Raw genomic sequence first — 16,797 nt, forward strand, 5'->3', positions numbered from 1 at the left:
TTTTAGGGTACTATCCCAAAAATTAAGAAGATACAAATTACAGGTGGACCACACCACAGGAAAAATAATGATTGTCCATTTAAAACTTCTTGTGAGCCGCAAAGTTTTGAATCAAGCTGATATTTACGTGATCCCTTCATACAGGTCTTTATGACCTTATCAACAGGTTGGATAGCAAATAAACATTCCTGTTGCACCTAATAAGGTTTTAATGGTGGGTATTCAATCACTAATTTTTACCATGGTGTGTTTCACATGCGATCTGGATATTCTTTCTGTCTGGGATCAACCGCTAAATTGAGCTGTAAAAACTAATGGACGGAGTGGATATAAGTAACATATATCATGGTGGGCCCCACAATCAGGGATCTATCCACGACGGGGAATCCACGAAGCCGCGCCCCTTGATTAGTGGGGAAACGGAATGCGTACTGAGTAACTACGCTATAAGTAAACTCTGTGGGGCCTCCTACCGTGGATGTATGTGTCTTATCCACGCCGTCCATCTGTTTTTTCAGATCATTTTAGTTATGACCCCAAAATTGAAGCATATCCAAAGCTCAAGTGGACCACACTACAGGAAGCAGTCTACTGTTGAAACGTTCCTGATGCCCACCGTGATTTTTATTTATAATCGAACCTGTTCCTAAGGTCACACGAACATAATGTGTCACCATTTAAAAGCCAAACATCCATTGATCAGATGGTCAACTTAACAGAATCATCTGGAACGTTCAGGCGTGGACAATTCAAGTGGCAATTGCAAGGAGGACATCCAGACCGTCAATATAGGGCCCACGCTTTCAACATAAGTGCACCTCATCCTGACATGATACAGCTTCGGCAGTGGACCACGTACAAAGGCTGCAAACGTCAAGTACAATCAGACCTATTCAGCTGGGCCATGGTGCTGATAGGCATTTCCGAAAATCACAATGATTTTATAATCCTAGCCATCACTCATGGTAAATTCCACCTATTGAATGTTGACAGATGTTCATCTCGGCAGCCATTGCACTCATTTCACTTCGCCTTGTCCATCAGCTGCTTAGTTTAATCCCTACCCCCACATACTCTTAACAATACATTTTCGGGCGACTGACACAACGTCTAAGATCATCTGATCCCTGTGATTAGGGATATGTGGCCACATTATCGTGGTGGCCCATCAGATCAACAGTTCCAATCGGCTTAAAAGGGTTCAGTTAGCAAGAATTCTCTTTACACAAGGTAAACTTGTTTTTTTTCTTCTTAAATGATAATCTCCCAAGATTCCAAAAGGGCATTTGGTATAGCGATGTCCCTGGTATGCAAACCCTTTTATGCTAGGGCAGTTGAATGCTTAACAGTTAGCAGAGAAAATCTTTTGAAAAGAGATTATCCTTGTTATGTCAAACCCTTTATGATGGGTCGTTACTCTTGCCCCGGTGGTAGCTCACAAGAGTTTTCAACAGCAAGTTAAAGGTTGAGTACCCATATGTGATGAAATCCCACTGCAGCGTCAGTCGGTGATATTTTGATAAAATCACCGATATATCAATTTTGCGAAAAAATTTGTTTATTGATATTTTTTCCATTTCAATTTTTTTATGGGTTTTAATTTGTTTGTTTGTAGGGTTTAATTTGTCAACGATAATATCGTTATATTACTATTATTGCAATATGAAGAATATTGATATTACAAATTTTCATTTCATTTCCAATTATCGGTGATTTCTCAATGAAATATCAACTGTTTTCGATATTCTGAAATATCAATGGATGTTTGGATACAAGGCTGGATGGGAAACTTGGATAAATTTATGGGATGGATGGGATGACTGTTTTAATTTCTTACGACAATACATGCTTTAAGCTCCTATTAAATGAAAACTTATCGTGGATGCTATTTTTTACAAATTTTTTATTTCTAAATATATGAGTATTTGTGTTTTGGTATCTCATGATGTTTCACTGAAAAATTCCATTATTTTCCCGATGTTTCCATGCAGTTCTAGTTATCGACGATATTATTAATGATACCAATAATTTCTGCATTCTCGACCAACGAAACTTGTAGCAATAGTGATACTTCGAACACTGCATTCATCACATGTGCCAAATATACCATGTGTGATTATTCAAGTGCACCATATGTGCACATGTATTATGATCAATCTTTAAGTGCCCAACATATGCTCATTGTTCATAATAACCCCAATATTTTCTTGATCTCCAGTTCAACAATACCAATAACATTAGTATTAGAAATTTCAAGTATTAGCAATGTATCTTACTAAATATCTCCAATATATCAATATCGCCAATGTATCTCCAATATTTTCAACTATATAAATTTTAGGTGTCGCTTATATCACCAATGTATTCATATCATCAATGTATCACCAATATTTTTAACTGTATAAATTCTAGATATCGCTTGTATCGCTAGTGTATTGATGATATTTCAATAATATCACCAATGTATCGATATCACCAAAAACCGTTTATTAAAAAAACAATCATTTCAAAAAAAATTTATAGGCACACAGTTGTATGCTAGTATTGATAATATTGTGATATTATTGTCATCGCTACATGAGCAATGTTGATATCATAATTTTTCATTTCTTTTCTAAATCGACAAAATAGTGTAAAAACAATCATTTCAATTTTTTTTTTATATGCCCACAGTTTTATGCTAGTATTGATAATATTGTGATATTATCGTCATCGCAACATGAGCAATGTTGATATCATAATTTTTCATTTCTTTTCTAATTCGACGAAATAGTGTACAGTTTATATTTTAAAATATTGATTGATTTTTAGATGCAAAGATGGATAGCATAATGGATAGATGAGATTGATGAGATGGTTGGACTGATTTCTTGTGACACCACATGCTAGGCCCCCATTGAATGACAACTTATTATACATGCATTCTTTATACAATTTTTTTTGTTCCTACATATGCAAATGTGTATATTTTAATATCCTCTGATGTTTTAATGATAAATTCCCACATTTTCCTCATGTTTCACCACATTTCCAGTTACAGGGAATATTATCAGCAATATCAATATTGTTTCCGTATCTCTGACTAACGAAACTTATAGAAATGCCAATAATTCAACACTGCATATGCCAGTGCACATGCAGTATAAACAAGACATACTTCATCTAGATTAAGGCCTGCTTGGATTGAAGGTAAACTCAGGAAACACAAGGAAAGAGCATAAATGTGATGTAAGCTGGCGACAATGCCAAGAGAAGCAAACCTTTCGGGCATTTATTTCGCTAAAGAAAAGCCCTGAAAATGCTTCCTACTATTTATATTGTTATCCTGCAAAGGAGAACTTTTTTCCATCCAAAATTACCATTTAAAAGATCACATCAGACAGACGCAAACACTTTTTCCTCCATTTGAGGATGAAAGCAAACGCAAGCATTTTGCTTCAGCATTTGATACTTGCCAAATGGGTGCAAATTTCGAGTAGCATTCCCCTATTTGCATTCTATCCAAACAGGCCCTGAACTCCTCACATGTGCCACACCTCCATCCTTGCTCCTTTCTTCCAGTTGTTTGGCAAACAGAAAACAGACTAACTTGTCTGATGCAGCATGACCAGGATAGCCTGTGGCAACACAGCATTGCTTGCATCCAAATGCTCCAGAGGAAAACCAGAAAGGAGCTTCCAAGATTCACATACAAATCAGAAATAAACAAATTTTTTATTTTTTTTTTCAGAATCTTCTTACAATGGTTCATAAAAGAATGACATATTTTTCTCCTTTTCAGTTCCCATACAGGGACCTGCTGCCGATGCTAGTGCCAGAAATTGAACTATATTTGCCTCAGCTTCCATCTGAAGCTATGCCTATCAAACATCTATCATATCTAACTTGCACTAATTTCGACATCTTATACTATACAAATTGCCAATCTAACATGTATATTTGTGTATGGTTATGAATAAATAACAGCAAGGATAAATCTCTAATTGCCTTGTTCCTGCATGTAGGTTGCCTTTATTGCTTTGGAGCAAGATCCGTTAATGAATGCCAACGAACACCATTCCAAGCAACCATTGTCCTGTCAACTAAAAGACAGCTTTCTGTCATCGAGCACAGGCAAAATTGCTGATGCTATGCTGGGATTCTTTGTTTTTACCTGAGTGCCTGATGCTGAGTAAGGTTAGGAAAAGAGAAGCTTCTACAAATTGGTGTCTTTCATCAGCCATTTCAATTCACGTGCTTTCAGTGATGCGATCATCTTGCACGATTGCTTCCATGGGATTCTGCTCAGCCCACACAGCTGCATCTAGATATCCAAGCTCGAAGAGTCTGTCGAGAATTTCATCTTCTGCTGGCTCCAGTGCCCACGTAAGAAGCTAGAATAGTTGGATACAAGATACAATCAGTCTCGACTTGACCGGAACTAAGAAAGTGGAGCACAGTAGTGGTGGGAGTTTCAAGCAAACCTCTCTTGGAGTAGCTCTATTCTCTGGGTTGCAATCTGGACTAATCCCAATCCCTCTCAATCCCAACCGATCAGCTGGGAAAGCACAAACACGGACCTGCAATGCAAGATCAACACGTCAGCAAGGAATCACATAAACCCTTGTATCTCTTGGCTCTCTCCATCATATCAGAAGCAAAACAAATTTCATCCCACATCCCCTGAATGTCTTGATGTCTATGATGAATTGTAACAAGAATCGAAGAGTACCGTTTCTGATGCAGATGTTGGTGGCATAAACAATGTCAAACCCCCATCAATGCAAAGGCGATTGCGGAAAATTGTTGCAGGCCTTGGAGCTAGATACCTGCATCAAATTGGAATTTTTTTTTTTTCTTACACCATTTGAGTTCCAAGCATGGTGCTGGAACTACAGAGCACACAAACCCAGGAATCCGCATTTACATACCCTGGAATGAAGGAAGAGGTAAAGACGGCATCAATGAGATCTTCCTTGGAGTCAAACTGATCCACGAGTAAGCCCCTAGGCCTCCAAAGTATCTGTGTGACAGCAACTGCATCAAAACAACAATATTAATTTCTTATTTTTATCGGCCCTTCTCCTTCTGTTTTTTATTGGTAAAAATAAGGACAAGGTTGAAATTGGACTCTAGACTTATAGGTGAAAACAGGAGCTTTTTCCAACAAGGGAATTGCTTTAGATGTTTAGAAAGTTGCCTTGTACGGAGAAACAACTCAGAATCAATTTAATTGAACCAAAACTTCAGCAGAAATATAAAAGCACGTCGCCCGTGGTTTTCATTTACTCTTGTACAGAAACCAAACCCTATACCATGATGGCATTCATCCCATGTCTATCATATATTTGCAGGAGTAATTACATGAGTGAAAAGGTAATGTCAGATGAACTTTACTAGAACCATGTGTGAATAAATATCAAAGTCAACCCATCCATCATCATCATCATCTTAGTCAGCAACTTGGGGTTGGCTTTTAAATGGCAGATTATTATAAGTTTCATGATCAGCTGCCTGCTAGACAGACTGTCCTCTTCTATTACCATTCGAAAAAGGGCAGAGAGAGAGAGAGAGAGAAAGAGAGAGAGAGAGAGAGAGAATCCTAGTCAGCAACTTGGGGTTGGCTTTTAAATGGCAGTTTATCATAAGTTTCATGATCAGCTGCCTGCTAGACAGACTGTCCTCTTCTATTACCATTCGAAAAAGGGCAGAGGGATGGAGGGAGGGAGGGAGATTCTCTTCTACTGGGGCTCGGAACATGTCAAGGCAGAGACTCAAATTCACATCTCTCAAATATCAACAGAGCTGCACCCAATATGACCCCTGACCAACTACCACATGCCCACCCAATATGGAGCAGTTGCCCCAAAGTCAACCTCGTGATTACAAATAATGGCAACCAAAATACAACAGCAAATGAGATAGCTCTAAACCCTTACACTTGTTGCATAGGGAGGGAAACGAGTGTTGGAAACCAACATGGATACATACAGTTGAACTCAACAAACCCTCATGGCATATCTTAGGGCCTGTTTGGATTGGTGGAATCCAGTGTAAAGTATTGGAATAGTGTAATGATGACAAATTCAATTACTTGTCTACATGAATACAATGGTAAGTGCCGTTCAAACAACCCTGTTTGTTTGCTCATACGAAACACCCGATTCGTCCAATCATGGACTATCATCTATGCTTGGATACAACTAGGAAATCATGATTCACATGACCGAACCAGATACAGCAGTTTGCAGTGCCGCTACCAGACCACACCAATCTAGCTGTTTGAATATGCCCTGTAGACTTACTGATTCCAATCCACACGGATTGCGATTGCTAAATGCACCAAAGGCAGGAAAACTAATCATCTGCATGCAATTGCAAGTGATGTTCTCCCGCGTTCGTATCCTCCCGATCCAATGGAGTTAAATTCAGGAAGGAGAAACCAGAGCAAGACGCATTGTATTGCTTGCCGTTCAAGAATAAAATACAGAGGCAGAAATGCATGATAATGCATGCCATCTTGCATGGGTGAGATAACACTGAAGAAATGGAAGATTATCCGTGTATAGGACACGAATGTAACATACAGGCTCACCTTCGTCACCGATCTGTGGAGTCTTTACAGCAGAATGCCTAGACTGCTAGCAATGACGATGGCTTCTCTATAGACAGGATCCTGTTGCTGTTTCAGGTCAGAGAGTGGAACGAGCCGGCATAAAGGTGCAGAGTTCTAAGGATGCAATCCTTCTCACGGATGACTTTGGAAAGAAGGGTAGAGAAGAGGGGATGAGATGAAGGGAGAGATGAGTACATTGTATGGGTTCAAGACATGGAATGAGGGAGTAGGTTTGTTCATAGGGATGCAGCATTCAACCTAAGTTGAATGGTCTTTTTGAGACTTGGAAATGACAAGGAGAATCAGAAAGAGGATGCATGCGTATTTCCAAAGAAATTTTTCCAACCGCATGGCAATGTAAAACGGCTACTTTTAATACTTTTTTATCCACCATATTCAATTAGCGTTCCATCGCAATAATTACAGCTTGCGATTGCTTTCATTCTGAATCCATGGATCCAAACAGAAAATTCATGATAACGAAGAGATTGAGAATGATGCTGATCTTAGAATTAGAGCTGGTAGGATGATGTGGAGATGTGCCTATGGAGTTTTATGTGATTGCAACATACCAATCAAAGAACAGGAGATTCTAAAGGATTTATACCAGCCATGCTTTACAAGACAGAGCAGCAGTAGTCGAGGAACAAAACGTTCATAGAATGAGTGTAACTAAAATGAGGATGTTGAGATGGATGAGTAACAAAACAAGGATAGAATTAGAAAAGAACACATGCGAGGGAACTTAGTAGAAGCCCCAATAGATTGCGGGAAGCAGACATAACATTTGCATCAGACACCAAGAATTGCACCAGCTAGGAGAAGTGAGTTGCTTCAAGTTGAAGGCTATAAGTAAGGAGAGGCTGAAAAGAACATGGGTAATCATCTGAGGATACGGTCCTTGATATAGTGGAACAGCAGACATGATTCTTGTAGCCAACCCCAATTAATTGGATAAGGCTTAGATGATAATGATGTAGATGATGAATGTTATGATGGCTTCTACAGTGGGAGCAATAAAAGATCTTATAAATGTGATGCCATATTATTTGTTTGAAACCCCTCCATAGTATGGGAATAGTTGACAATCTATTTCAAATGTAAATTTATGAAATGTCAAGTTTAAATAGAACTGAAGAAAATCCCAGAAGCTTTCATCTACTCCCATAGCATCAGAATCCAACATTCCTCATGGTATACTGAAAGAATTCTCAGCCCCTAATTGGAAACTGGAGATTTATTTTATCATTTGGCCATAAACCAAAACTTGCCTGTGTTTATAAATGAATCCTATAATGTTTACACCCAACACGAGGCACCCCAAAATTGCGCAACGAAACATATTCATGGCACCTCAAATGCATAATGATAAATATGTAAAGATACAAATCGTTCGGCAGGAAAGACTTTAGCTCAGAAAATTAGACGAGTCAAAACCAAGCTCGAGAAAGTGACTGAATTGTGAAGGCTGGATCACAATAGAAGCAAAGCACAGCACCACATGGAACTAGCTACTTATTTCGACTTTCAAGCACCAAGAGATAATGTTACCATCACTAAGCAACTAAGCCTACTTGTAGCACCAAAGATCAAAAGCAAAGTGGTCTCACCACGAACCCTTCCATTGGACCTTATATGAACATCATCCGGCAGAAACTTGTCAAGAACATCCCTCAGAACAGCCTGCATGAGAGAAACATGGAAGGAATCAAATAGCTGTCTCTTCAATCATTGGTATCAAGCTTCTTACATGACTTGTGAACACTTCAGAGCCCTTCCACTATTTAGCATTTAGTAGGGACAAAGAAAATCTATGAAGCTATTTGTGTAATAGAACGCCTCTAATTCCCAGGAAAATATGTCACATACTATGTGCATGGTGCAAGAGAATTCATATGTGCATTGTCCAAGACAAACTTATCTGTAGAGGTATTGCAATTATCCAACCAATTTATTGACAAGGATACTCCTGGATGAAAAATAAAGCTCCCAAACAAAGACATCAAATCAATAAAAAACACAGAAGACATCAAGAAAATCTTAGAAGTTCCTATGGACTTCCAACCGTTGCATTCAACATTGGAAACTGATGATTGTGGTCAAGCCAATTTATAATAGGTCTGTAGAGTGTTGCGAGTGAAAGACAGGCTAATTTATCAACAAGGATACTCCTGGATGAAAAATAAAGCTCCCAAACAAAGACATCAAACCAATAAAAACACGGAAGACATCAAGAAAATCTTAAAAGTTCCTATGGACTTCCAACCGTTGCATTCAACATTGGAAACTTGATTGTGGTCGAGCCAATTTATAACAGGTCTGTAGAGTGTTGCGAGTCAAAGAGAGGCTGATTTGGATGATCCTCGAGGAAGGTTGCAACTTGGGCTGGCTCAACCTGAACTGACCCTATTTAACTTGGGTTAAATCAAGTTGCGTTAGGTTCAGGTTGGATTTTTGTTACCCCGTTTAAATTTGGGTCCAGAAGAGGTAAGAGTCATAACCCAACCCAAACTGAATAAACAGTCAAAACAGCCCTAACTCCAATCTATAAGAGTTTTGGGTAATTCGTGGTGGGGATCTTGACATCAATGGTTTGGATTACATTTCATTACCTAAATCCAGAAATTAGCAGTAGGCCGGGTAAGGATTAGGTTGGGTACATATAAAAATGGACGGCCTCAGGTTGATGAGGTGAGGTTGAAAATCTGTTCAGATTAGGTCTGCGATAACAACTGACATTTTTTTAACTGGGCTCAGGTTGACCCCAGCCTGACCAGAGTGGCAGCCTAATAAGAGCAGTAGTGCAGTACCACCTCACCAGAAACAAAAGGCAACATCAGGAGAGCTGGAACAGAAGTGTTGGATACTGAGAGCACAAAGGAAGTGTCTGAATATGTATTTAATATTGATATATTCATAACACATATGCATCCGTATTGCCTAGCAACATATTCAGGACCAAAGTCAGCACCAAAAATAGTATGCCTAATGTAAAAATAAGCATCTAAGACAAAAAGGTGATTGTACCACCAACCTTGCGTGAAGAGCATGCACATCATTTATCTACTTCCGTGTAATTTTCTTCTGATGCACTCCCTGATTTTAGGCTAAGGATCTTGGGTGTAACTGACAGCTAATTTATTAAATTCCACCATTCTGCTTTAACTATTATTGCATTATTGTTTTTGTAGAATCTTTCCAATAACGCATTGGACGAGAGATTTGTGCCATATTCCCACAACACAGTTCCTTTGAATGTTCACACACTTTTCAGGTCTTTTGTTTTAGTTGTATTCTTTAAAACCAATTGGTTGGTAGACATATTGGCACCAAGGTGTATAGAAGGTGTTTCATATGATCCAGCCTTGCCAGTATCTTTGAGGAGTTCTTTACCATACTACCGTACTACGTCTATTCAGTTCAATTTACTTCTCCCCAAATAAAGATTAAGTACATGGTACTCAACATATCTGCCAAATAACCATACTTTACAATATTTCGTAAAATGAATCATTCTAGTACTGAGATGTGCTCATACCCCCAAGCGAAAAGCTGTGCCTTTGAGTCGGCAATCCTCAGCCAGTATTTTGGTCACTTTTAGAGCGTCTTGCATGCTGCTTCCAGAGGCAATTACTGCACAGACTATGGCACCAGCTGATGAACCAGCTAACGGTGTGCTTTCCTGTATCATGCAAAAAAAAAAGAGTCTTAATTGAATTTAAAAAACACTGACTTTCCATCCAAAATTGATAACGGCCATCCACTCCCTCTAGCAAACTGGCCAAAAATTACCCCATACTAAAATGAACACATGCCCCTGTAAAAATTTAGAACCACAAATTAGTGCAATTACCAATACTTTGAAAACATGTAGCGACAGATTATCATGTACGTTTGTCCATCCATGCAGGCACGTGCGCATATAGTCCAGGATGTATACACATGTTCACATATCAGACCATAGATATTCTTTCTTTTACAATGATTTTCATTCTCCTCTTCTATCCACAAAAACATTGAAATTCCGAAATGGGATCTATGAATTTCAATATTAAACCCAAGAAAACAGATTCCTATTGCCTATAGGCAAGGCTCAGCACACGTGTGCCAGACATAGAACCATATCACGGAACTGGGCAAGGCTTGGAACATGGGTCAGAGATCAACGGACGAGGGTGCACACATGTCAGAGATCGAGCGATGAGGGAATGACATGTCAGAGATCCAGATAAGGCTTGAAACAAGTGTCAGAGATGAACGGAAGAGGAGCACATTTGTCAGAGATCAATCAATGAGGGCGCCCACATGTTACAGATCTGGGCAGATGATGGCACAGACATGTTACAGCTGGATGGATGAGGACACAAATGTCTGAGATCGGTGGATGGCTCACATGTCACATATCTGAGAAAGTTCATCATGGGAGCCAACCATGAAGATGGCCTGGCTTGAAGACCAGGCAGGCTGGTCCACATGTGTGGGGAGACATGGATAGTTAGGAAGAAATGGCAATGCATAGGCAGTTAGGGCATTTTTGTCATTTTAAAATATAAGACTATTTTCCTCATTTCATCAATACCTGTGAGGGCTGTTTGCTAGATTGGATGGAAATGATAAAATCAAACCTCACCCCTAAAGGGTGTTTCCATCTAAAAAACACTATAATAAGGGTGGTTGTTCATAAAAATCCCAAAAAGAAAATGATTGCTAAACAGGAACATTATGCAGTTTCTGTATCATTGCCAATCACTTAACCAAATGCAATATAATCATAAACAACAAGTAATGATTCCTAGATTCAAGCTATACAAAATAATAATAATAATAATAATAATAATAATAATAAAAGGATTCCCAGCTTCATATTGAAATCCAAAAGTTGGAGAATTAGGTGGCCCAAGTGAGGCACTTAGAAGTTTTGAGTTGCTATATCCAAAGGGAAACATCAAGACTATTGGTACAAATTTCTAGTAGTCTGTTATTGACATAAGTAGTTTATGTCACATCAAAGAACTGTCTCCAGATATTGAAATCAATTAATTGCTTATTGCAAAAAAAATATATTTAATTGCTTATTGAAGATCCACATCCCCGACCACAGTTGGAAGATCTTCAGCAGCCCATAACAACAGAAAAAGGAAAAGGAAGGAAAAAAAGAAGAAGAGGTGTCTGGTAACAACATCAAAATATCTAATCGCATAAAAGTGTATAAAATTGCATACTATAGAAATCAGGATAAAAGCTCAAAAATGCTCAGGTAATATGTGCAGGTAAGCCATTCCTCTTGACATGAGGGGGCATTTATATCCATACTTCTTCATCATGCAAATTTCACCTGAAGGTTGAGAAAGGACAACAATTCACAACTATAGTCTTGTCATAGCAGCTCAGCAGTACTCAATCGGGAAAAACAAAAACAAAATTTCCCATGCATAATTGGGACAGAACTACAGAAGGATGCATGCAATTTCTTAAACAAAGTTTAGCATGAGAGTCATTAAATGTCAGTTCATTGTCAGATGAACCCCCAAAAAATGACATATGCAAATGCAATGAAACCACCATCAGGGTACTTATTAGACTCTTTTTTTTTTCATTAGCAAGCAGAACAGCAACAATTGTTTGGAGAACCAAATCACTACACAATGACCTTGCTTACCAATGGTTTTCCACGACAAATTCCCCCTCAAAAAATTAAGAATTCTACAAGAGTATTGAATATGGACTTTGTTCCAAAACCAAAGTCAAACATCCACTCAAAATCAATCACAAGTCAAAAATCGTAACCTGGTTAAGTACAATCGGACAAAGTTCAGCAGCATAGTAACTCTACAAGACACAAAGAAGATGTGCCCAAATGGGTAATAAAAAAATTTCCCAGGGTATCCCTTGAAAGCAGAAGCCCACGTCAAACATGTAGCTAGGCCCTCTCAAGTCTCAACGCAACCAAACACATCAATTTTTCAATTTTAACACAAATCATTACGTTACAATCCCAATGTGGTTTAATAGCCTAACTTGATGTCAAATCAGACCTGGGTCCTTTTGCGCATTGGTTAGGTTCTTAACAATTGGTATGAAAGCCAACACCACGTCCTGTGTTCGAGTCACTAAAGGGCCAACCAGTGGAAACGGTAACCTGGACCAGAGTAAAAGCCACCACGGCATGGAAAGGGCTACCTGGAGAACCAGGGTGCAGCTGCCATGAATGGAAAGGACCACCTGGAAAAGAGGCCAGAGTGGGTGCTGCGGAGCGTATTTCATAGCCTAACTCGACGGTTTCCATCAGTTCTGGGGCTTTTCGTGTATTGGTTAGGTTCTCAACACATTATGATCTCCTCTTAAGCAGCATGAAATCATACAACAAATTGCTAAAATTCAAATGCCTATATCCTCAGTGCTGTTAATTTCCCCAAACCTCAAGTTCGAGCAATGCAATTACTCCGCGCAGAAACAAGAAAGGAGAAGGGAGAAAGTTCAACAGAATTCACCTTGATATACCCTTTCTCTAGAAGGAACTGTGCAACACCGAGATGGTACGGAAACAGGAGCCCTGCGGCGGAGAAGCTAAACCCAGGGCTCGTAACCTTCTTCAGTCCCCTCTCTGCCTCCACGTCCTTCAGACGCTGCTCCCAGATCACATCCGGATTGATCGAATCCTCCACAACAGACGCAATCCGGTCCTGCACGACCTGAGCATACGGGCCCTGGACCGATTTCTCTCGTTCGTCAAATATACCAACGGGAGGGCCGGAATCTGAACCCTTGTTGGAGTTTACTCGCCTGACGAGCATGGAAGCAAGGCCTAGGAAGAGCTCACCGGTGACGACTGCGAATGATTTCTTCTCGGAAATGGAAGATTCTCTGCTGCTGCCGTTGCTTTTCTGCTGCTGGATTTTGGCGGAGACTTTGAAGGAGGAGAGGGTTTGAGGGAAGAGAAATCTAGGGGTAGGGTTTTGAGGACGGAAGGGATGGGTTTTGGAGAGGAGGAGAGAGGAGAGGGAACGATCCAAGGAAGCCATCCGGAGGGAAATGAAGGGAATCGACTTTCGAGCTTTGGTTTTTAAAGGCCGGTTCCACCGCAACGTTTGCAGAATAAGACGTTGCTGGTGGGGCCCGCATAGGCGTGTGTTTGGCAATTGGACGCGTATTGCCTGCAACAGTAAGCTAGGTGGGGCCCACCGCAATGTTTGTGAGGAATCCACCCCGTCCATCCGTTTTTACAAATTATTTTAGGACATGCCCCTAAAATGAAGCATATCAAAAACTCAAAATCAAGTGGGCCGTACGAAAGGAAAGAGTAAGTAGTGAAGTGTCTACCGTTGAAACCCCCTAGGTCCACCGTGATGTTTATATGCCATCCATACCGTTCATAAATTCATTCCTAGTCGGATGAACTGAAAAATACAAAAATAATAGCCTGATCCAAAACTTCTGTAGCCTCATGACTGTTTCAACTTTGTACGTTTAATCTTTACTTTTTGCTGTCGTGCAGCCGTTTGAGTTTTAGATCTGCCTCAGTTTTGGCATATGTACTACCATAGTCGAGCAAAATAGATGGATGGAGAACATCACGGTAGGCCCCACCTAGCTGTGTAGCAGCAGGTTTTTGCTGAAGTTATGACAGGCATCCTCCGTTCATGCATCGAACCGCATGGAGGGAAATAAAGCTACTCGCCGTTGGACGGTGCTTTATGAGGAAACGGATTGGCTACTCCCCATGCCACCAGCCAATGGCTGATAGTCGGTGCTCCGTGGGATCCACCATGATGTATGTGTTTTATCCATGCCTTCCATATATTTTTCTAGATCATTTTATGTTGCTAGACCAAAAATGAGATATATCCCAATCTCCAGTGGACCACGTTCCAGGGAATAGTGTTAAATAAACGTCGCCCATTAAAAACTTTTTGGGGGCCATAAAAGTTTTGGATCAAGCTGATCTTTGTTTTTTCCCTTCATCTGGGTCTGTATGACCTAATCAGCAGATTGGATGTCGAATAAACACTACAGTGGGCCCTAGAAGGATTTTAATGGTGGATATCCAATCGCTATTGTTTTCCTGTGGTGTGGTCCACTTGAGATTTATATCCCTCTAATTTTTTTCTAGAAAGCCATAAAATGATCTGTAAAAATGAGTGAACGGAACGGATGAAACACATACATCATGGTGGGACCCACAGAGCACTGACCATCAGCCACGGGGCCGGTGGCAGGGGGAGTAGCTAATCCGTTCTCGCTTTATAAGCCCATCGTGCTAAATGTGTTTTACGCACCGTCTATCCATTTCACCCCTTACTTTGCATGAGTCTAAAACTGAGTCGGACCAAAATCTCATGTGAACTATATTACTGTAACCATGGTCATTGAATGCTCGCCGTTAAAAATTCCTGTGGTCCACAAAATTTATGGATGAGAAAATATTTACATTTTCCAAGGTCATTTACAGTAGTGGGCCTTATTAGGAGGTTTTCAAAGGCATTCAATTCCCACCTACACACACACCCCCTGGAGGCACACAACGCACCATCCAATAGTAAGTCACTACTAGAAGGGGAACGGATTGGCTACTCCCACTGACACCAGCCAATGGCTGATGGTCGGTGCTATGTGGGCCACACCATGATGTATGTGTTTCATCCATTCCATCCATCTGTTTTTACAGATCATTTTATGGTGTAAGTACAAAAATGAGATATATCCAAATCTCTATGACCACATTATAGGAAACAGTATTGAATGAGGGTCAACCATTAAAAACATTTTGGGGGCCATAAAAGTTTTGGATCAAGCTGTTTTTTTTTTTCTCTTCATCTGATCCTGTATGACCTAATCAGCAGATTGGATGTCAAATAAACAGTATATTGGGCCATATGAGGATTTTAATGGTTGACATCCAATCACTATTGTTTTCATGTGGTGTGGTCCACCTGAGATTTATATCCCTATCGTTTTTGGGATCAAGCAATAAATGATCTGTAAAAATGGATGAACGGAATGGATGAAATACATACATCATGGTGGGGTCCACAAAGCACCGACCACCAGCCACGGAGCTGTTGTCATGGGGAGTAGCCAATCCATTTCCCTACTAGCATTGTCCGTACACATACACTGTCTGTACGGAAGGGCAGCAAAGGAGGACACCCCCATACCCCATAGTATAGATCAATCTAACCATTGTGTGGGCCACCGCGTGAATTTGGCATCTTTTGAGTGGTGGATGGCACTAAATGCTTTCAAACACATCATTATAGTGAGGCTCACTTGATGAGCAAGTTAGATCATAAAAATAGTGCGCTAAGCCAGACCACATGAGGCATTCTAATCTCGTGATAGAACCGACTAATTGGATTATATGGAAACATCAAAGTGGCCAAGGGCAAGAGTTGTAGAACAAACTTATTCTACAAACTTATTGTTTTCACCATCCAAATAAATTTAAAATAATAATAATAAACCATGTTCTTTTACAAAGGAGTTACATTGTTGTGATAATTTGACACATGCAGGAGGAATTCATTGTGTACACTTATTTTTTATACACCCTCTCGTAAATCAATAAGATACGATTATGTGTGAGCACTACGCGCTTAATAATGACATATTTGTACTCATGTTCGAAGATATTTTTCATCTTTTATTATTTAACAACATGTCTCTAGTCATAAATATAGTAGCATAGAAATGTGCACACATATTTAGAGGAAATGAAGCAACGAATGACATGTGGCCCTAATTCGTGTGGTATGTAATTGTGGAAATGTAACCAGCACGCCTGTAAAAAAAATAAAAATATATATATATAAAATAAAATAAAAAACCTACTAAGATAAAGATACTATCATATATTCGAATATACTTGGTAAGGTAGTCTCTCACAATCTTTTCAAAATGGGTGATTTTTTCAGAGACGTTTAGAGTTCATCTGGTAATTATAAAGATTAAAAAATCGGACCAATATTTGGATAGATGGAAACCAATGAATTAGGTCTCGATCCAAATCGAGAGAGATCAATTACACCATATCCACAAATTTTCATGGCTACATTAGGGGGAGATCTAAAAATGATTTGTGATCATACCGGACCCAACAAGACAAAACCCTAAAGGTCCTTAAATATCTAGGGCCACGCTAGCAAGAGATCTAAAAATGATTTCAAATTTATGGAGATCTCTTATGAGAAGATAATATAAAAAGC

At 39.6% G+C, this 16,797-nt stretch overlaps 1 protein-coding gene across 4 annotated transcripts; it reads right to left on the reverse strand.

Annotated features, from left to right (window-relative positions):
* Positions 1 to 3,683: 3,683 nt before the first annotated feature.
* LOC131242537 (uncharacterized) lies at positions 3,684 to 13,656 on the reverse strand. Of its 4 annotated transcripts, none has more exons than XR_009169661.1 (8): positions 13,087 to 13,655; positions 10,134 to 10,277; positions 8,206 to 8,278; positions 4,911 to 5,016; positions 4,712 to 4,808; positions 4,464 to 4,559; positions 4,154 to 4,373; positions 3,684 to 4,075 (listed from the first exon to the last, which is right to left on the reverse strand). XR_009169661.1 is itself a non-coding variant. In XM_058241242.1 (7 exons), the coding sequence occupies exons 1-7, from the start codon at positions 13,615 to 13,617 to the stop codon at positions 4,230 to 4,232; spliced, it is 1,191 nt and encodes a 396-aa protein (XP_058097225.1). In that variant the 5' UTR covers positions 13,618 to 13,654; the 3' UTR covers positions 3,684 to 4,229. The 4 variants fall into 4 exon arrangements, 2 of the variants coding, with proteins under 2 accessions (XP_058097225.1, XP_058097227.1); XR_009169660.1 differs by having other exon boundaries at positions 3,684 to 4,082; XM_058241242.1 differs by having other exon boundaries at positions 3,684 to 4,373; positions 13,087 to 13,654.
* Between the last annotated feature and the right edge of the window lie 3,141 nt (positions 13,657 to 16,797).

This window comes from Magnolia sinica, chromosome 4 (assembly GCF_029962835.1).
Source record: "Magnolia sinica isolate HGM2019 chromosome 4, MsV1, whole genome shotgun sequence".
Lineage (NCBI taxonomy): Eukaryota > Viridiplantae > Streptophyta > Magnoliopsida > Magnoliales > Magnoliaceae > Magnolia > Magnolia sinica.